At 38.0% G+C, this 22920-nt stretch overlaps 1 protein-coding gene across 1 annotated transcript in view; it reads left to right on the top strand.

Annotated features, from left to right (window-relative positions):
- LOC110029808 (cyclic nucleotide-gated ion channel 17-like) overlaps positions 1-22920 on the top strand; it is a 70402-nt gene that overhangs the window by 21675 nt on the left and 25807 nt on the right. The window contains exons 3-4 of the mRNA XM_020732267.1: positions 12908-13120; positions 13489-13796. Coding sequence (XP_020587926.1) covers positions 12908-13120; positions 13489-13796 — 521 coding nt within the window. The remainder of the gene's footprint in view (positions 1-12907; positions 13121-13488; positions 13797-22920) is intronic.

Here is a 22920-nt window from a genome sequence, read left to right as displayed (position 1 = left end):
CCCTTAATATTTTTGTACTATACAGGAAATGTTGTTGCCTTAGGAGCTCTCAACGATTTCTTTTTTTTGCTAATAATATTTGTAAATAGTCACACTTAATAGAGGCCATGTGTTTGAATTCAGAAATTACCTGTCTTCCATCACCATGTAGATAAGTGCATCAATGAAGCTCCAAAAGCCCTACAATTGTTAGCAGACTTGTTCATTGGCCATGCCTTCTGTGCTTATAAAATGGCACACATCCTGACATACTCTCTTCTCAGTGCTTGTGTGTGAATGTGCGAGTGGACGGGATTTACCTGTTATGATATATTTGCAGTGGGAGAATTCCAACCTTTTGCTGCTCCAGCCCTTGCGGGCCCTAATTTTATATTATTTGCAGTAGAATTAGGGCTATTTTATGTTATGGAAAGTAATAAATTTAATGGTTGTATATTAGGAAGCTTGGTTATGAGAAATCAATTAAATATATTTTCTTTTTTAGGTAACTAATTAGGGGAGATATAATTACATGATTCTTTCTCTGTTAGAGATTCCTAATATATCGAGATTGGGGTTTATATAAATATTTGACATGTTTTCGTTTGAGGAACAAGAAAGAAGGGTCATTTTCCTTCAAATAGTATTAGAGCAATGAACTGCTCATCGCTTCTGCTTCTTAGTTCGGCGCCGTTTCTATACTGTTGTTCGAGTTTTTTGTTTGAATCGCTCATTTGCTTTGTCAGTGTCGTCTTCGTATCTTCGTTCCCTCGCACGTCTTCATCTAAATCGCTTGTCGAAGGCGCAAGATTAAGGCACTGATCAAAGCTTCATCTTCATTCTGGGTATCGTTTGAATCTTTGTTTGTTTCGTCTTCTTACCGCGACATTCGTCACTCAAGGGCCATCGTCCGACGCTAGTAGCCATCTCTCATGGCGTCATTTGTCGCGTTTGTTTGTCTTCGGCGATAGTTGAACTATTCATCGATTCGTTTGTCTCCTACGACTCGATATTAGTCTTCTCTCACTTTCATCTCGTCCTTCAGCTCGTTCGTGTCGTCACGTTAAGGAATCCATCATTGGGATTAGTTGATTCAATCTCCTTGAATATTTGGTGATAATCATGGACATTGAACAGAAATATATTGTGATCAGTTTGATTTTATTAGTGACTAAAATTGCCGTTGAAAAGTTAAATGACATAATTGGATTAAAGCTGTGAGACTCTATTTAAGAAGCATTTGTTAAGAGAAGTCACCTCATTGATAATCCCTCAATTTAAACTTTATCTAAATTATTCCGAGTGGATGAGAGTTGATGCCAAACTTTTGATACAAATACGAAACTCTATCAAACTTGATCATTCTTGTCATATTCTCGTTGTGACTGTGATAAAGATGTAATGAAAGGATTAATATTTTTTTTGGAAGAAAATATTTATAGAATCTTTAATGTATGCAAGGAGTTTTATTGTGTTGAACAACATGATCGATCACTTAGCACTTATCAATGCACCTTAAATGCGTTTATGAAAGATTGAATGCACTATTTTCATTTAGTATTGATGTCCGAATTCAGCAGGCTCAAAGAGAATAAATTTCCATAATGAGTTTTCTAGCTGGATTCAACTCTTAGCATAAAGGTGTCAAATCACAAATTTTGTCTGACCCAGTAGTTATTATTCTGAGGAAAGCCTATATTAGAGTGTTGCGTAATATTTTGAGTTCTCAAGTTTCATCCTTACAATCTAGTGCTCTTGTTAGCCAAAACAAATAGATATCAGTGAACCTCAGTCTCGGGTAATTATGGAAGTGAAATTTCAAATTCTGAAAATCATGGCTCAAGGGTAGCTCGTACTATTGCCAAGAACCTGGTCGTTCGAAGAGAACATGTCAGAAGGTGCTGAAAAAGAATCAAAGGGGTTGTAGATTACATATAGTTCGCGTGATCACTACTAATGAGACATCTCATTGTCAAACTCTCGATTTATGCTAACAAATATGCTAAATTCATCTAATTTCAACATGCATCCAAGAAATCTCCCTCTATCACTAATCTTATCGAGTCAGGTATCAATAATATTTGTCTTATCCCCTCTCATATAATGGGTCATTGATTCGATTGCTATATATCACATGCTAGATTATTCACTACTCTTTTTAACTTTTCATAAATATTTTTCTTCCATCACCTTAGTAGATAAATTTACCTCTAATTTTCTTAGTTTTGGTACTGTCAATATTGCACCTGCATTACCTTTAACATCTGTCTTTAGTTTACTTTTATTCTCTTTTAATCTTATCTTTGTTAGCAAAATTACTCATGCTCCTAATTGTTTTCTTTATTCTTCCATGACCATTATATTTTTCAGGATTTTATGATGAGAAAGTTTATTGGTAAAGGACGAGAGTCGGGAGGGAGGACTATATATTCTGGATAACCATTGACTTTGATTCATAACCTGTTCCAACACCTGATCTTCTTTTAAGATTCATTGTTGATTAGGACATCCATCATCATCAATGCTAAAAAAGTTATACCATTAATTTCTACAATTTTCATCTTTAGATTATAAGTCATATCAATTTCTTAAGCACTATCGCTTTTCTTTTGTTCCTAGAAATAATAAACGATTTATTCATCATTTTGATTTGGTTCATTTTGAGGTATGGGACCTTGTTCAGTTGTATCTAATAAATTTCAATATTTTTACCTTTGTGGATGATTTTTCTTGTATTATTTGACTTTTCTTTAAGAAATTTTGTATTGAGTTGCTGTCACATTTTTATTCTTTTTGTGTTGAAATTAAAACTCTATTCAATATTTTGGTTAAAATTTTGAGAACTGATAATCTCAAAGAATAATTTTCAGCATCTTCTTAGACATACAAAATTTTGGTTAAAATTTTGAGAAGTGATAATGTCAAAGAATATTTTTCTGCATCTTTTTAGTCATACATAATATAAAATGGGTTGCTTCACTAGTCATCTTGTGCTGGTACCCCATTCCAAAATGGCTTATTTGAAAGGAAAAATAAACATCTTCTTGAGACATCTTGTGCTCTTTTGTTTCAAACGAATGTGCCCAAATTGTTCTAGGTTGATATAATATTTACTGCATATTTTTTGATCAATTGGATGTCTTTTACTATTTTACAGAACCAAATATCCTACCAAATTTCATTTCTAACTAACTTTCTCCCTTTCCTATTGAACCATGTATATTGGGGTAAAATTGTTTTGTTTGTGATACTTGGTGTGTCTTTCAAAGATACCCTCGCTTGCAAAAAAAGGTATCATTGTTTTTTTGCTCTCTTAAACAGTTACATGGTTTTTGATGATGTTACATTTCATGAACGTATTCGATTCTTCGGTGAATTTTAATTGTTTGAATCCTTACAAAATTCTGATGAGTTGTTAATATTTCACATCATCAGTTCAGATCATGCTCCGGCTCCGGCCCCAGCTCCAGCTCCACCACCACTGCCACAGTTTAGACCACCCATCACTAATTTTACTCTAGATGATCTTGTCTCCTTGATCCTATTCCGACACTGGTATCATCTTCTTCAATGAATCCTCTTAGTGATATTGATTTACTTATTACTCTTCGAAGTGGTAAACGTCAATATGCCTATCCCAATTTCTTTATGTTAACTATATCCTGTTATCTTCTACTTCATGCTCATTTATTGCTTCTTTTGACTCTGTTGAGGTCTTGAGATCTGTTTAGCAAGCTCTATCACATTATGGGTGGCGCGCAGCGATGCTTTATGAAATGAATGCCTTAACTGAAAATGAAACTTTAGAACTATTTGAACTACCTTATGACAAGAAGGCTGATGACTTTAAATGAGCTTTTGCAGTGAAGTTCATTTTGATGGAGCTGTAGCATATCTCAAAGCTTAGTTGGTTGTTAAGGGCTATGCCAAACTTATGAGATTGACTGTTTGGACATGTTCTCTCTGGTAGCTAAGTTGATTTCAGTTCACTTATTTTGTCCTTGGTCGTAATGAATAATTGACCTTTGTAGCAGCTTGATGTGAAGAATGCTTTTTTACATGGTTTAAAAGAGTTATACATGGAGCATCCTCCTATTTTCGTTGCTCAGGGGGAGTTTGGGAATGTATATCGTCTTCAAAAATCATTATATGAATTGAAGCAAAGCTCAAGTGCATGGTTTAGAAGATTTAGCCAAGTAGTAAAAGAGTTTGGATGCAGAAAAGTAAAAGTTATCACACTATATTCTACAAACAATCTGCTCCTGGGATCATTTTATTGGTGATTTATGTTGATAACATTATTATTACCAAAAGCAATGTGCGAGAAATTTTATCATTGAAATTTTTTCTTCAAAATCAATTTAACACTAAAGGTCTCAATTTTTCGAAGCATTCTTGGGGATGAAAGTAGCAATGAGCAAAAATAGTATCGTTCTATCTTAATGGAAGTATGTTTTGGATTTTCTAGTAAAAATTAGGAAATTAGGTATTTGATTATTCCTAATCAAGAACTTATCAAGGATGAAGAGCCTTTTAATGATCCTGAATGGCATAGGAAGTTAGTGAAAAAATTATTACCTCACAGTGACTCGCCTTGACATTACTTGTTTAGTTAGCACTATAAGTCAACTCATATCCTCCCTCACAATCCATTATTGGTCAATTTTGAAGTATATACTATGTTACGTCAAAGGAGCTCTCAAATAAGATATTCTATATCAGAATCATAGGCATAGAAATATTGAATATTTCTTTGATGTAATCTGGGTAAGTTACATGATTGATTGGAGATCCATTACAGGATATTGTGGTTTTGTTGGTGGTAGTTTGGTCTCTTGGAAGAGTAAGAAATAAAATGTAGTGTCACGATCCATTGTAAAATCTGAGTATCAGGACACAAGATTTGAGTGAATTGATGTGGGTCTTCCAATTCTTGATCGAAATGAGTTTTAAGTTGACAGTTCCAACAAAGCTGTGGTGTGATGACTAAGCTGTAATTCATATTTGCTTCAAACACTGTCTTCCTTGAACAAACTAAGCAAATCGAGATAGATTGTCATTTTTTTCGCGAAAAGATTCAACAAAATTTGATTTCTATAACTCTTGTAAATTCCGAGGAACAACTGGGGGACATGATACTAGAGTTAACCAAAATATAATAGAAAAATAAATATTATTGCTGAAAGTAAATAGTCAGTTACAGTTAAACACACTTGAAAGAGAAATTTAACACAAAGATGACACAAGCTCATACTAGAGATCGATCCATGGGTGGTGGAAGTTGGCTTGGTAGTTCGGAGCAGAGGTAGTTGCTGAAATTGGTTGTGGGTGGTTGGGACAGCAAAAGAAGGGGTTGGAATTGCATTGGCAGCAAAGTAGAGGGATGGGACAACGAGTAGCAGCGAAGGGGAGGGTTTTGGATTGCAAGACAACAAAAAGTGTGCCGTTCGGTACGGGGGCAACAAGTGGGGACTGCAAGGTCAACAAGATAGGGTGCAGTCCAGGTGACATTAAGTCGGCATGATGGTTGGACTGCAGGAAAATAACATATTTGCTGTTTTCTGGATGGCGGTGACGAGGATTAGTGACTGGGAGTGATGCAGGAAGGCTTGGAAAAGGTGGAGATGGTAGCGATGTCAGTGAGGCCGGGAAGGGAGGGAGGAGGCTGGAAATGGGAAAATTGCTAGAAAAAAAAACAACAATAGTTAATGTTGTGGGTGGTTGCAACAAAGACAAAGCGGCCGGGAGGGATGTGGAAGGGATGCAGAAGGGGATATAGAAGATAATCACCACATTTGAAAAGAGATACAGCTAGAGCACCACTCAATCCCTCAGATATAATCCTCAAAGGTAGAAACAGATGCTGACGATTTTCCTGACAAAACCTGACTTCAAAACCTTAACACAACACATATATAGGAAAAAAACTACAAGTGAATTAAAGATAATAGGAAAGAGAGCATAAGAAAGGAAAAAAGGGGCTGTTTCGACCCGTCTCCCGTGATAGCAAATCCCACTGCATTGTAGCAGCTACAGTTTTGTGGAAATGTTTGTGCGGGAAGCTCCAACTTCAATCTCTTGAGGTTGAGGTAACTTCAATCTTATCCGTCGAAGCTTATATCTCCTCATGGTATGATGCAGTCACGTTGAAGGTGACATAAACTTTGCAATCTCCCGATAAGTCAATTATATTGGTGTTGACATTCCAGAACACATCTTGATAGAGTATCTACCCATCCTGTTTTGACACAATTATAACTGGAACTGCTTTTGGATGGGTATGCTCATGAACAAAGTCTCTAATTATTAAATATGTAATTGGCTTCTTCAACTCATCGTACTCACCCTAGTGTATTTGAGAAATGAGTATGTAAGGAGAGATCAACTTTGGGACGAAATCTATGACAGACTAGACCACACTGAAGTATAACCACTCAGGAGATGTCTCTTATTCTTCTATAAAAGGACATGAATCCCATTTTAGGAATTTTTTTTCTCGAAAATCCTAAGACGATTTCTCACGCTGTTGTTCATCCATCATGTCTCATTATCTGTGAGCGGATACATTTGTTGTATTGATTTCAATGCCTAAAATACATCATATAGTCTTTCATTAGTAGTTCAAAAGCGTCTTACATTCGATATGTTGGACCTCTATCAACAAGGGCAACTCAAGATGTAGCCTATATATCTGGAAAATGTGAATTTCTCTTATCTGTGGTTGCCATGCTGCTGGTATAGTTTTTCTAAACTCATGGGTCTTTTAAACTTTGAATTTTTAGTACCCGTCTTGTTGATGCTCTTCTTAACTTCTGCAAAACGATAGGTTGAGGCGTAACAATCTCATACTCTGCATGAACGCCCATTACCTCGAGCTCATTCCTTTCTCGAACAACTACTGTTACTTTAGCTGGAGTTGTTGATGTCTCTTCCTCATCAGTTGGAAGTTGAAAATCCACTCTGAAATCTTCATATTCTCTTGGACCACTTTTTATTTCTTCAACTACTCCATGATCAATGAAAGATATCATTTTTCTGGTTGTGCAATCTGATTTGATATGCCCAAATCCGTCACTTGAAACATTCTTGGCTGAGTGGATTTGGCAATGCGGGTAGGCTTCACCTATTCTTCACTTTGAATCAATTTCATCTCAAGCAGGGGCTTGGATGTTCCCCTTGGTGAACTCTTGTGACTCGATCCTGAGGTTGAACTTTGCTTGTAAGGTGTGGAAGTCATTTGGTAATGTTGGCTCTCAACTTTTGAAGCTGGAGTGTGAACATTGGTTTGTGGTGAGCTGGTAGGTACTGACGTTGCATTGTCCTTTTCTTCTTGGACCAGATAGTGCGTTTATTTTTTCCCTTACGTTAGCGTAATTGCATCAAATTTTCTCACTAAAATAATGCACTTTTTTATTAACTTGTTGGTGGTTAGTTTCATAATTTTGTTCTGCGAGATTTCCTGACATTCAAAGAAAAATTCCTCATTTTGAAATCACTCAATGAATTCGTGCATATCCGATTGATCGCTGGCTAATCCACCATTACTTCATAAGTTAGGTTTTTCAAATATTTCATGTCAAATATTTGGGGAAGAGGTTTTTTATTTATGGAATCCACATGGTGGAAGACATTCACTACATTCCTTCGATCTAGCAATTTATTGTTGTGGCAACGGGTGACCCAGATTGTCTCATCTTGATGGCGACAAGTTTCCGTTGCACTTGGAAGAAATTCCGCTGCACTTCTTCCTTGGTATGTTCCTAAACATCCTTTTGCGAGTTTCTCATTAGCGGCATGGCTAGGGTTTTAGGGTCGGAGAGGGGATATAGGGTGGGAAAGAAATTTTTGGGTGGAGATAGGGTTGGGTATTGGTGATGCTATAAATCTTATGATAAGAATAGGTTTAGACTAGCTCTGATACCAAAAGATATCAGAGCTAACTCAAATCAAATAAGAAAAATAAATATTATTACTGAAAGAAAATAGATGGTTACAATCAAATACACTTGAAAGAGAAATTGCATCAAACACGACATAAACTCACACTAGGGTTCGATCCATGGTTGTCGTAGGTCGGCTAGGTGGTCAGGGAGCAGAGGTAATGGATGAAATGGGTTGGGGGTGATTGCTGCCAACAAAGGGAGAGATTGGAATTATGCTGGCTGCGAAGTGGAGGGCTGGGAAAATGAGGAGTAGCAAAGGGGAAAAGTTGTGAACTGCAGGACAACAAGAGGAGTGTTGTTTGGTGCGGAGATAGCAAATGGGGACTATATGGACAACATCATAAACTGCAGTCCAAGTGACAACAAGTCAGAATGATGGTTGGACTGTAGGAAACGACTATCGGTGATTGGTAGTGATGCGGGAAGGTTGGGGATGGGTCGAGGTAGTTGTTTGGGATGTCAGCGAGTTGTGGAAGGGAGGGGGCTGCTGGAAATGGGGAACCTGCAGGAAAAAAAAAACAATAGCTGCTGTCCTGGGTGGCTGTAGCAGGGAACAAAATGGGAGGGATGTGAAAGGGGATATAGAAGATAATCACCACATTGGGAAAGAGATAGCCGGAGCACCATTTTATCTCGTGATACAACCCTCGAAGGGGGAAACTTACACCGACAGTTATCTTGAATAGAAACACGATAAAATGTGATTTCAAACCCTAATACATGTATATAGGAAAATATTAAAAATGAATGAAGGATAATAGAAAAGAAAACATAAGAAAGGAAAACAAGTCTACTTCGACCCTTCAACCGCAATAGTGAATCCCGCAATTTAGGGTCTGTTTATGGCAGCTTATGCGTTTCAGGATAAGCAGTTTATCCTGAAACGCGACCTGCGAGTCGACCCGCGGCCTGCGTTTAGTGTAAAAAACTCATTCGCGACAGACAACGTTTTCAAAAACGCGCAAACCAAACGGTTAGGCGGGGGTTTTTTTAAAGTGTCGCTACACTTATAAGTTGCCCCAAACGGGCCCTTAGTGGCAACTATAGTATAGTGGAAATGTTTTTGGGGAAGCTCCGGTGTCAGGACATCTCCACGAAGGCCCTTAATGGAGCTAGGACCACTTATTGTAACAAGCTAGGCATGATAAATATCTATGCTCCAGTTGAAGGGGGAGTATTATGGAAAGTAATAAATCTAATGGCTGTGTATTAAGAAGTTTGTAGAAAATGTATTTGTTATATTAGGTAACTTAATTAGAGATCTAATTGCATTATCATTCATCTATTATAGATATTACTAATTTATTGAGATTAGAGTGTTTATAAATATGTAACTTATGTTTTCAAATGAGGAATAAAAAAAAAGAAAGAGTTGTTTCCATTTACAATTTATTTGAGAACTATTTTTATGTTTGCTATAGACTGATTTGGGGGACTTTTGGCATTGGTTTATGCAATGCAGGCTGTTTTCTAGTTTCCTTTTGTCAGAGTGATGTATCATTGATTTTTCTCAGGTGGTGTGTGCCTCTAGCCTGATTGAATTGAAGTGGTGATTTCTCCAAGTCGCCCAAGTACTTACCCATGCTTCGTATTTGCTCCCTATTTGTTGTATTCGTCATTTAACTTCCTATCCAACTGCGAGTTGTGCTTGTTTTCAGTCGTCATTGCCATTTTTTTCTCCGTCTGTTTTCCTACTAATATTTGATGCATCGTTTGAGCCTCCCATACCATCTTGGAACGCTAGATTGATGTTAGTGTGTGTGTGTTCTTTTGAGTTTTCATAATGTGGTGCAAGTAGTTTGACTTGTCCATTCTTCTATTTGTGTTAAGCTATGAGCTAGGTTTGTGTAACAGTCCGAACTTTCATCCATTGAGATATTATCTGCTTTGGCCTAGTGGCCTCACAGTTTTATTCCTTTGATGTAACTTCCCAAGAGGTTACCCATTCCAGGAGTGCTCTCACACTTCACACTTAAATTAGGAGTTTTTGATGAAATTTCAATGGTTATATCAAATGGTGCCTCAATGTTTAAAAGTTCAACTATGTTCTACTTAAAGGATTTTACAATCTCTGCCACATAAGTAATTGACGTCCTTTTCACTTTTATTAACCTAGAATTCAACACAAATCTAGAGCTCCTTGACGGTAGGAGGGAATACAAGAAAGAGATAGATAAGTTGTAGGAGGGGTAAGGAAAGCGATAGGAATGACAACAAATAAATTTCGGTGTGAATGGCTGCCATTTTTCTCTGTCAAACAGCTGTAGCAGCGAGCAAACAACGAAATGATGGGGTATGGGTGGTAAGTGGGATCCACCACTTGTTCTTGAGCAAGATATATATACACGTTTTGCAATAGAAAGATAATACAACACTCTAGATAGTATAAAATAGAGAATAAAATTTTCAAACACAATAATAATAATCAAAATTCCCCTAAAAATTGGAAATAACATGATATAAATAGTTTCCTCATAGAAAAAATATTATTAGAAATAGAGGAAAGGTAGATAAAAATAAAAAAAAAGAAAAAAAATGCAAAAAATGGAATTATACGACCCTCGGTTCCAATGCCACGGTCTTAAAGATTCAAAACCGCGCGAAACCTGCTACCCATTACTCCCGTGATCGCGAGAGCCTCATCACGCGGAACTCAAAATTGCGGAAATTCCACTATTGCTATCACAATATGCCCAATCTGCAATTTTGTGGGACGTTCCAACATCATTCTCCTCAGCTATGAGAAGTTTTTTTCTTATTTATTGGCTTATGGAATCGATCTACTGCCATCATAACAAAGTCATGATCGTGCTATGTTCAAGGCTACTTAACCACAAAATTTAATCTCACGCTCATCCCATGCAGCTCTGAAACATATACATCATTCTAAATTTTGCCTGATAGAATAAATAATCTTTTTTTGCACAGCCGGAGTTGAAACTTCAACGAGTCCTTTAGACTGAGCTTATGATAAAAGCACCACTATGATCAACATTGGTCATACTGGACGAGATTGACTCCAAGGAGCTGATATTGGACACATGACAACCTTAGTTAAGTGGATTTCATGATTGTCAGACCTATAATTTACCCAATAGATTGCTACTACTTAGGGAAATCTAGCATGTCATTATTTCATATGAGAAATTTTGGAGTGATTTTTGCCATGTTTGATAATTTAGTACCAAGTTCTTGTTTAGCTTAGCATCACATCATAGACAGATGATAAAATAGCGGGGGTGAACCTCTTTTTGGAAATCTCTTTAGGTGTTTTGTGGGAAAGAACAACCAACATTGGGATTCAGGTCATTCCAGAGAAGAAAAATAATACTCTTCTGGCCGGGGAGAATAACGTGGGGGTGTTGTTCCTAGGATTCCTCGATCCAATTTCTATGGGTTTCCACAATCTACGGGTTCCCGGGATCTCAGACTGCCTCGTAAGCGCAGTTCAGAATAGGGTGTCGCTGACTTTCAATTATTCACATTTCTTTATTCCTTTATGATTTTTTTTTTCATATTTTTCTATTTTTAATTAGGTTATTTTCTATGGGGGAACTATTTATATCTCTTTATTTTCTATTTTCCAGACTTCTAGCTTTGTTTGTGTATTTTGGAGATTGTATCTTTGAGTTTTGTCATAAGGAGTGTTGTATCATTTTTCTTTTACAATTGACGTGTCTGTAGCTTGTGCAGAAGCAGATGTTGAATCTCCTCGATATCCGTTTCATGTTGTTTCATGGTTCTCTTTGCTGTTTTCAACTAGGTCAGCCGCTATACCTTGTCTATTATCCTCCAAATATCATTGATCATCCATATTTTCATTTCCTTGCTTTTCCTCCACCCACCTCACCATCAAAACAACTTCCCAATCACCTTTTTGGAGCCCTAGAACGATATCAAAATCATTCACCAAACGGATAAGATGCAAGTGGTGGCCCCTACAGATTTAAGAGGTGGCTCCCATCATGTATTATTCTATCCCATATAGGGTTCAAGAACTAGCTCCCATGGCATAACACTTTGTTCTATATGGCACTTAGCTCCCATCTTCACATTGGTGTAATACTCTGATATAATTTGTAACAACGCGAACTCTTATCCATCGAGATATTGTCCACTTTGGCCTAATGACCTCACGATTTTGTCCCTTTGGTGTATCATCCTAGGAGCTCATCCGTCCAAATAGTGCTCCCACACACTTAACTTTGGAGTTTCTGATGAAACTCTAACCATTACACCCAAACGTGCCTGGATTTTTCTAAGTTTAGTTTCATTCTACTTAAAGGGGTTGACGGTTTCACGGGCATATACGTATTCCTTCTCCTGGATCAGAGATATTCTGTGGGTGGAAGTAACTGTGAATTAATGACAATACTGGAAACAGTGGCTTGTTTGTTTAGTACCTAGTTTTTAGGAGTTTTTAAAAACGCTGCAGCTTATTCTTTTTACCTCAGTGCCGTTTGATTCATCAGAAGTATTCTGCTTCTTGTAATTTTAAGTTTCCCGATGCAATGATAACTTTTGGATGTATTTTTGTGGTCAGCAAAATCGAAAAGGAAATTAGTAGAAATGGTAATATAATCCTTGCTGGATAGTTATAAATTTTATATCTCCCTTCTTGTGAAAAGTGTCAAAATGGTCCTTGACTCTCTTCGTAGGGGGTCATTTTAGGGCCAGAGTTTATAAAGTGACAATTTAGTTCTCAGGCTCTTTTAATATGAGTTGAAATAGTCCATAATGAGGTATATTTTAGCCTATTTTGAAACAGTTTGGGGACTAATCTAGCACTTGTATAAACTTTGGGACTAAAATGCCCCATCTAAATTGTCAGGGGACTGTTTTGACACCTTACTCCTTTTTCTATGCATTTTTTTAACAATCCACGCTGCATGGCATGTTGGAATGTTTTTTATCATGTTTTAGCTTTTTCACTTGGGGGCCCCAAACTATCGTCTCATGAATTCAATTTATTGTTTTCATTTCAGATAGTTGTCTGGTTAGTGATACCAGGTGCGAGACACTTGAATCCTCAGGAGAACAATAACACACTGGCTCTTATTGTTTTGATCCAGTACATTCCAAGGCTTTACCTCATCTTTCCTATGAGCCATCAAATCATAAAAACCACCGGTGTCGTTGCAAAGACTGCTTGGGCAGGGGCTGCATATAATCTTCTCCTTTATATGATTGCTAGCAATGTATGTAACATCAAAGCATTACAGATTTTGAGAAAAATGTGATATTGAGAAAAGTGTTGAAATGATCATCTAATTCTTTGTAAGGTGTCATTTTAGTCTCAGAGTTTATAGATGTGTCAATATAGTCTCATGACTCTTTTAGTTTGAGTTGAATTAGTCCCCTGTGAAGCTTACGCCTGCCCATATTAAAACACTCGGAGACTTATTTAACACTTTTATAGACTCTGGGACTAAAATTATTCCATATAAATAGTTAGGTTCTATTTTGACTTCACTTATATTGGAAATACATGGCAGTTAAAAAAATCTAATTTTTCTCGCACCTGAACAACCGGTGTAGTTTCATCAGTTAATTGCCATCCATGCAGGTTATTGGGGCTGTGTATTATCTGCTAACTATCGACCGGCAAACAACTTGCTGGAAATCAGAATGCAGGCTAGAGAACGGCGTTTCAGGATCTACTTGCTATATGAAGTATCTGGACTGTGACTTTACGAGTTCTGTTGATCCAACATGGGCCCGCAACACCAGTGTGTTTTCTGCTTGCAACGCTAGTGATGATTCTATAAATTTCAACTACGGCATATATCAAAATGCGTTGACAACCGGTGCAGTGTCCACAAGCTTTTTTAGGAAGTATTTTTATAGCCTTTGGTGGGGTTTGCAAAATTTAAGGTATGATATGACAATTTCAGTAAATGATCAGTTTAGTGCTTTGATTTGTTGGTGCGCCAATTTTAATATAAGGTTTTTATTGGTGTTTGATTTAAGCCCTCAACTCACAAAATATGAACTGATTTATTCTTTTTGTCGGCTTTTATCATCTGCTTTGGGAAAGAAATAGGAAAAATGAGGCTTTCCATGAGGGTATTTCAAATTTCTTGGGGTCAAAATAATATACATACATACATACGTACATACATATATATATATATATATATTAAGAAAAAGAGCTACTCATGACTCCGCTCATGGCTCCGTATGCGTTAATATCTAAAGGCAGTTACAAAATACTGGAGGGAAAGATGATCCCCACTAAAAATAAAGAAAATACATGTAGTCCTAGGGGTTCCTCCTTCCACATTACTTCACCCAAAAAAGAAAAAAAGAAAGAAAAGATGAAACAAAGGTAAATGTAAACCAAAAGTACATGTATCCAACTAAAACGTATACCCAAAAAGAGAAGTATAACCCTTATGAACATGTATAAAAAATGAAACAAAGGTAGCGCAAGTTTCAAGCAAAAAACAGACGTCTTGAAAGCTGGAAAGAGCACCAACGAGCAAGTCCCAAAATTTAAAAACCTGCAGCTCAAAAACTGTGAAAACACCAAACAAGTAAGAAAACAAGTGAGCAATAAAGATAGATAATGCTCCACGATCTTCCAACCCCCTTCCAGAAATGCATATAACAAATAAGGAGTCACGGTCCAGTCCAAAAGAAAGAGTGAAAGCCTCGTATAAATTTGAAGCCATGAGCCTCCATGTCGAAAATAACAAGCCCATTCACAGAAAAAAAGGTAGAGCTGGAGCAGTGAGGTTAACCTCCAATATCCAATCTCACCAGTATTCCCAGAAAGATTACTGCAATAAATCCCATAAGCCATATCTTCACAAAAAAACCCCCAAGCCAAAACCCGACGCAAGACCCATCTGCAAGGCCACCAAAGTGTATTAGAGTAAACCTGCCCAATCGTAGCCAAAGTAAGGAGCCCTGTGCCTCCATGCTAGTATTATAAAACCATCCACCATATGAAACACAAGTAGATGTCGCCTGCTCCACAGAAAAGCAGGCAACCAAAGCACCCAGAGATATATAAAAAGGAAAAAAAAAACAGCTCAAAAAAGAGCCTGGGCCGAAACAAACTACCCAGCAAAAGAAAATAAGCTAAGAGGAACCATCCCTACGAATATAAGGAGCATCGATGTTGTCACCAACCAACAAAGTGTGTAAAGAGGGGGGCGGGGAGTAGATCCCACCCTACAAATATCAGTGGAGCTACCTAAATTGGCAAGCCAATTAGCGTGTTGGTTCCCCTCCTGGTAATTGAAACTCCACATGACATTCATATTGGAGATTAAACATTTAATCCTCTTTATATAATAAAGGATATCCCAAGGGGCCTCAACATCATTTGCCAAAATATCAATCAAGATGCGATTATGACATTCAAAAATAATAAAATGTCAGCTGAGAACGTGAGTCATAATAGTAGCAGTTAAAATGACCATAGTCTCAGTCTCTATGGGAGTATCAACATGTAAAGAAGATGAGAAGAAAAGAATACAGTTCCTTGCATAGTTTCTAGCAATGCCTCCACAACCAGCACTGTTGGCCTTCCAACTTCTATCCGTGTTAAATTTAATCCACACCCTAGGAGGTGGCCGCCATCTAACCAAAATCGGTGGATGAGCGAGCCTCCTCTCATCCAAATCCGTATGCCCCATAGAAAGAAAATAATTGATGCCCGAAAAGAAACTTTTTTTAAAGCTCCCCATTATCCATAACTTATTAATGCAAGCAATAATATTAGTAAAGACCATACTCTGAATGACCTTACCTTCATGAATAATGTCATTACGAGCCATCCAGATAAACCAACATATGATGTACAGATAAACCAACATATATTCCAACATATGATGTAAGGGTAAATTTGCAAAAAATGTTTCTGCTTGCGGTCCAGATTGTAAATCATGGTAGTGAGCAAAAGATTCCTCTCATGAGTGACGATAAATAGTGAAAATGGACGAGAGAAGAAAATTTGCTCTATAGTCTCATCCACCGAATTACACAAACAACAACGAGAGGCTATTTTCAAAACTTTCAACTTTAATATATCATCACATGGTATTATAGAATGAAAAATGCGCTACGTCAGGAAAGACATAGAGAGAGTTAATGCCCAACTTCACACCCCTTCACCCCAAGGGAATTTTTGAAAACTATGTAAAAAGACATATAAGATTTAGTAATGGAGCTAGTCTTGAGAAATTTCAAAGTAGTATCTTGCAAATGAGGGTCAAAAGGAATAATAGAGAGCTAGTCTTGAGAAATTTCAAAGTAGGAGTATCTTGCAAATGAGGGTCAAAAGGAATAATAGAAATGAACGTAGCTCACTCCATCCCCAAAATGCTAGTGAGAAGTGAAAAATTTCAGTGGCCGTCTACCCAAGTATTCGACACCTTGAGACTAGAATATCTCTTATCCCTCATATCAAACAAAACATGGGAGCATCAATCACGTCAGAAAGAAATATTTCCAGTACCCACCTCCCAGTAAATGAAATTCTTCGCCCAGTCTCTAATATGAAGCAATCTTTTCCACATCGTGGAATTACCTAATCGCCAATTAATCAAAGCAGGATATACACATATTTATATATATGTCCACACACACACACACACACACACACACACAGACAGACAGAGACATGCACAGACAGACATGCATGCATGCATGCATGTAGGTATATATATACGTGTGTACGCGCACGCGCGCGTCTTAGTCTGACTCATTGGTTTCCGTCTTTAGTGTTAGTCCCTCGGGTCGGGGGTTCGATCCCTGCGTAGAATCGAATTGCACACTATTTGTGTATATATATATATACACACACACAAATACACACACACACATGCACGATGGTTCCGTCTCCATCTCTGCTAGGTTCGGCGACGAGGGTGATCGATCGTCATGGCTCCCCCCGCTGCTACCCCGCCGGCCGGGGGCGTTGACGGCCGACGGCTTTGGTAACACTGGTAAAAGGCTTCGTTCTTACGCTAGTGTGACCGCTGATGGTGTTCCAAACTTCCCTTCTGCTTTCTACGACAATCTCGCGCTCGAATCCGATACTTCTTTCTTTCGATGTCCTGGCCTGAAAGGGGGAAAGCTTGCTCTCTTTCTCTTTGACGCCGAGAACGGCGAACTCGCCTCTTCCTGCCGACTTCATCTGGTAGGGTTCCTGTATGGGCATCCTAAAATGGTGTTTCCTTGAAAACACTTTGAACTGATGAGGCTTACGGGAGACTGGAAGATAGGTCCCTTAGATGGAAGACACATTTTAATTCAACTGTCCAATGAAGAGGACTATGCGCGCCTGTTTGCGAAACGTTTGGTGTGGTTTGAGGACTGCGGTATGAAGGTCTTAAAATGGTCAGCAAATTTTGATCCTAAAGCAGAGGCTCCTATTATTCCAGTCTGACTTAGGTTCCCTTCTTTCAAGGTTCATCTCTTCAATCACGAAATCCTCTTCTCATTAGCTGCTATGTTCAGGAGACCCCTAAAATTAGATGCTCTCACCTATAATCTCACAAGATCTTCTATGACTAGAGTTTTAATTGAAAGGGATGTGACTTTACCTCCACCTGATGAGGTTTGGATTTGGTCGGATCACATTGGTTACTGACAACAGGTATTATTAGAACAACACCCCTACTATTGTACACATTGCCGAATGTTTGGCCACGATCAGGATCAATGTTTCAAGTTACATCCGGAACTGAGGAAAGGGGATGGTAGGAAACAGCCGCACGTGGAGCAAGCTTCTATGCTCCCTGAAAATGCTGCAGCTGTTCAAGCAAAACCTTTAGCAGCCGTGTCCCACCCCACTATCATCCTTTCGGCTCCTGCCGAGGGTAGAACTGAGCAGGTGTTATCTGACTCGAATCCTCCGGATATCTCTAATAATGAGGGAGCTAGATTTTCTTCTGCCTCTCTCCCAGTTACTTCGAATGCTGATAAAAATCTAGATCTTACCCCCCCCTAATGCTATTGCCTCGATTGAGATAACGAGGCAGGTGTTACCTGCTCCAGACCCTCCTATCATCTCTAATACTGAGGAGGCTCGTCCTTCTTTTGCTTTTCTCCTTAACGCTTTGAATATGAATAATAATTCTATTTATTCTCATCATTCTGATGCTCTCACTGACATTCCTTTGGAAGATATTTCAAAAGTTTTAAGAGATGAATGACATGTTCAAAAGTATCGTAGAAGGAAGAATAGAGCTCAAAAGGAGGTGTAAAATCACTCTAACGGGACTTCTAATGCTATGTTGGAGATGAATCAATACTATTCAGATGGAGAAAATGGACAGACCCGACCTAGATCTTCTAGGAAGGGTAATATGTCTACTAATGTTTAATGTCCTTATTTGGAATATCATGGGAGCTGCGGATCCTCACTCCCTTGGTAGACTCAAATTAATGACAAGGATTCATAAGGTTGATATATTTGCTATTTTGGAACCCTTGTTCTCCTCTCCAGATGATTGTATCTTGGATAAATTCAAAAATTTCTCTTTTTTTGCTGATTGTTCTAAAAAAATTTTATTGTTTTGGCGGAAGCATATTATAGTTGATGTCATCACTGATGATAGACAGTTTGTGCATACTCTCTTCTCTATGGATGTTTTCTCTGGATATCTTACTTTTGTCTACGCCGGGACTTCTAATGCTGCTAGATTTGATCTCTGGCACAAACTTTAAGAGATGGGCACTTCAATCCATCAAAATTGGATGGTTGGAGGGGATTTTAATATGGTGATGCATGAATCTGAAAAGTTAGGTGGTCGAAGATTTGACACTACTTTAACAGATAAATTTAATGAAACTTTGGCTATAGTGGGCATTTCTGACTTGGGATTTATTGGTTCTAAATTTACTTGGAAAAGGGGCAAGTTGTTCGAACGACTTGATAAGTGTTTTGCTAATCAGCTGTGACTCTCCTCTTATGGTTTTTCGCAGGTTCAACATCTTTGCAGATCTGGATCTGATCATAATCGAGTTCTCTTATCCTTTGATTACTTTAAAAAGGTCTCCACCTATCATTTTCGTTACTTAAATGTCTGGGTTAGACATGATGATTTCTTGAGATTAATTGCTGATAATTGGAAATGTGAAGAGGTGGGTAATGCTTGGTACACTCTTTGGAAAATGCATAAGAAGGTGGTTGCTGCTCTAAGGTCTTGGAATTGAGATGTCTTTGGTAATGTACATGCTAGAGTTAAGAGAGCCGAACATAGGGTGAGTATGCTTCAGGCTCTTGATGAGAATACTAATGATATCATTCACGATTTACAGGAGACTAATAAAGAATTATTGGAGGCTTCTCCATGGGAGGAGTTTTTGCAACAAAAAGCTAGGGAGACCCATTTATCTCAAGGTGATAGAAACACTAAATATTTTCATGCTTGCATTAAACAAAGACGAGCCACTAACACCATTGTGAGGATTAAAAATAATGAGGGGAACTAGATCACGGGGGATGTGGAGATAGGTGAGAGTGCGGTTCTTTATTTTTCTAAACTTTTTGAGTTTTACGAGACTTCGGGCTCTATTGATGCCTCTTTATTTGATGATGTACGCCATCACATGGTGAATCTCGATCTTTGTGGTATTCCCTCGGCTGAGGAAATCTATTCTACTCTTCTGGGTATTAATTGTAATAAAGCCCCTAGGCCGGATGACTTCACTTCTGCTTTCTACATTAAATGCTGAAGTATTGTTAAAAATAAGGTAGTGGAGGCTATCCAGAGTTTCTTTGAGTTTCTTTAAAGGGGAAACACTTAAAGGGGAAAGACCAGGAAATTATTTCTCTGCCGCTACAATTGTTCTCATTCCCAAGAATACTCAAAAGAGTTCTTGAGACAGTTTCAGACCAATTTCTCTGACTTCTGTTATTTTAAAGATGATTAGTAAAATTTTGGTCAGACGCATCCATCCTTATCTCAACAAATTAATTGATTTGAATCAATTTGCCTTTATTCAGGGGCGAGGGATCACTGATAACATCATGCTGGCACAGGAACTCATTCTTGACATTGAAAAAAAATGTAGAAGGGGCAACATGATCACTAAATTGGATATCCGTAAGGCTTATGATTCTCTCAGCTGGGAGTTTATATTGAAGGTACTTAAGGCTCGTGGTTTCTCTTAGGAGTTTTGCAAAATTATCCTCTCATGGCTTCATTGCAATAAATATAGTATTCTAATTAATGGTCATTTTCAGGGATTTTTTAGTACGGGCCGTGGGATTAAGCAGGGAGATCCTTTATCCCCTTCTATTTTCATTTTAATATTTGATTATAACAATCTTTTCAGGAGAAACCCCACTTTGCATTACGCTTATAAATCTAACATGGTGGTCACTCATTTAGCTCATGCCGATGACATGATTCTGTTTTCTAATACTAGCAAAAAAACAGTGAAGGGGATTCACAACTTAATGGTTGACTTCCAATCCGTCTCTGGTCTTCTTTTTAATGCTAATAATTGTAACCTCTACTTGGGAAACATGATCAATCGTTCAAATGCATGCTGGATTGCCAAGTTGACGGGCTTCTCTCTCTCTACCCTTCTTAAATATCCTGGGGTATTTCTTCTTAAAGGCAGGAAGATGCGCATTCAGTTTGACGAGGTAGTGGAAAAGGTGCGGAAAAGAATTTTGGATTGGAAAAATAATTTCCTTTCCTTTGGGAGTCGTATTACTCTACTCAGGAGCATCCTTCACTCTCTTCCTTTATACACTCTTCAAGTACTCCAACCCAAAAAAAGTACTATTTTGAACCTTGAAAGATGTTTCATTAAGTTTCTATGGCTGGGAAATCACTCCGGTAGAAGATGGATGCCTTGGAAGGATATTTTCAAATCCTATGCTGGTGGTTTGGGCTTCAAATCTTTGCAACATATTATTGATATTAATATTTTTAAGCAATGATTTAATTTCAGGAAAGACGAGTCTTTGTGGGCTAATTTCATGCACGGGAAATATTGCCGCTCTCATCCTGCTTTGATTAATTGGCGATTGGGGAATTCCACGAGGTGGAAGAGATTACTTCATATTAGAGATTGAGCGAAGAATTTCATTTATTGGGAGGTGGGGAGTGGAAATATTTCGTTCTGGCATGACTATTGGTCCCATGTTTTGCTTGATATGAGGGATATGAGGTATTCTACTCTCAAGGTTTCAGATACTTGGGTAGACGACCATTGAAATTTTCCTCTTCTCATTAGCATTTTGGGGATGGAGGGAGCTACTTTCATTTCCACCATTCCTATTGAGCCTCTATTTGCAAGATACTCCTACTTTGAAATTTCCCATGACAAGCTCTATTACTAAATGTTTATATTCCTCTTTACATAATTTCCAAAAACTCCCTTGGGGTGAGGGGGTGTGGAGTTGGGCATTAACTCCCTCTATATCTTTCTTGGCATGACGCATTTTCCATTCTATAATACCTTGTGATGATATATTAAAGTTGAAAGGTTTGAGAATCACCTCTCGTTGTTGTTTGTATAATTTGGCGGAGGAGATTATAGAGCATATTTTCTTCTCTTGTCCCTTTTCACTACTTATATGGAGGAATGTTGGCTTGTGGTTTGGCACTATCATCACTCCTGAGAGGTATCTTTGGCTCACTATGATTTGTAATCTGGACCGTAAGCAGAAACATTTCTTACAAATTTACCCTTACATCATATGTTGGTTTATCATATGTTGGTTTATTTGGATGACTCGTAATGACATTATTCATAAAGGAAAGACCATTCTATTTATGATTGACTTTACTAATATTATCGCATACATTAACAAGTTGTGAAGAATGGAGAGTTTTTAAAAAAATTTCTTTTCGGGCATCAATTATTTTCTGTCAATGGGGCATACAGATTTGGATGAGAGGAGGCTTCCTCATCCACCGATTTTGATTAGATGACGACCACTTTCTAGGGGGTGGATTAAGTTTAACACGGATGGAAATTGGAAAACCAATTGTGCTGGTTGTGGGGGCATTGCTACAAACTATGCAGGAAACTGTATACTTTTCTTTTCATCTCCTTCAAATGCTGATACTTCCATAGAGGCTGAGGCTCGGGCCATTTTAACGGCTGCTATTATGACTCACTCTCTCAGCTGACATTTTATTATTTTTAAATATGATAATCGCATCTTGGTTGATATTTTGGCTAATGGTGCTGAGGCCCCTTGGGAGATTCTTTATTACATTAAGAGGATCAAAGGTTTAATCTCCAATATGAATGTTATGTAGAGTTTTAATTACCGGGAGGGGAACCAACCCCGCTAATTGGCTTTGCTAATTTAGGTAGTGCCACTAATATTTGTAGGGTGGGATCTACCCCCTCTCTCTTTGCACATTCTGCTGGTTGGTGATAACATCGATGCTCCTTATATCTGTAGGGATGGTTCCTCTTAGCTTATTTTCTTTGGCTGGGTGGTATGTTTCGGCCCAGGCTATTTTTTGGGCTATTTTTAATCTTCTTAACTTATCTCAGGGTGCCTTAGTTGCCTGCTATTGGGTGGAGCAAGCAGCATCTATACATGCATTATATGGTAGATGGTCTTATAATACTTGCATGGAGGCCCAGGGCTCCATTACCTCGTATGTGATGAATAATTTGGGAGGCCCATGACTCCATTTTTTGGCTACGGTTGGGCAGGTTTACTTTACTACAATTTGGTGGTTTCGTAGATGGCTCTTGCTTCGGGTATTGGCTTGGGGGGTTTATGTGGAGAGATGGTATATGGGATTTATTACAATAATTTTTCTGGAAATACTGTTGAGAATGAGTATTGGAGGTTTAGCTTTTTGCTCCAGCTTTACAATTTTTCTGTGATTGGGGTTAATCACTTCGATATGGAGGCTCATAGCTCCAAATTTATACGAGGTTTTCACTTTCTCCTGGACAGGATCGTGGCTCCTTATTTGTTCTTTGCTTTTCAAGATGGAGGGTTGGAAGAACGTAGAGCCTTACCTTTCTACATTGCTCATTTCTTTTCTTGCTT

The sequence above is a fragment of the Phalaenopsis equestris genome, unplaced genomic scaffold, assembly GCF_001263595.1.
Source record: "Phalaenopsis equestris unplaced genomic scaffold, ASM126359v1 Scaffold000606, whole genome shotgun sequence".
NCBI lineage: Eukaryota > Viridiplantae > Streptophyta > Magnoliopsida > Asparagales > Orchidaceae > Phalaenopsis > Phalaenopsis equestris.
Note: the sequence above shows the minus strand (reverse complement) of the source record. Positions and strands in the feature narration are given on the sequence as shown.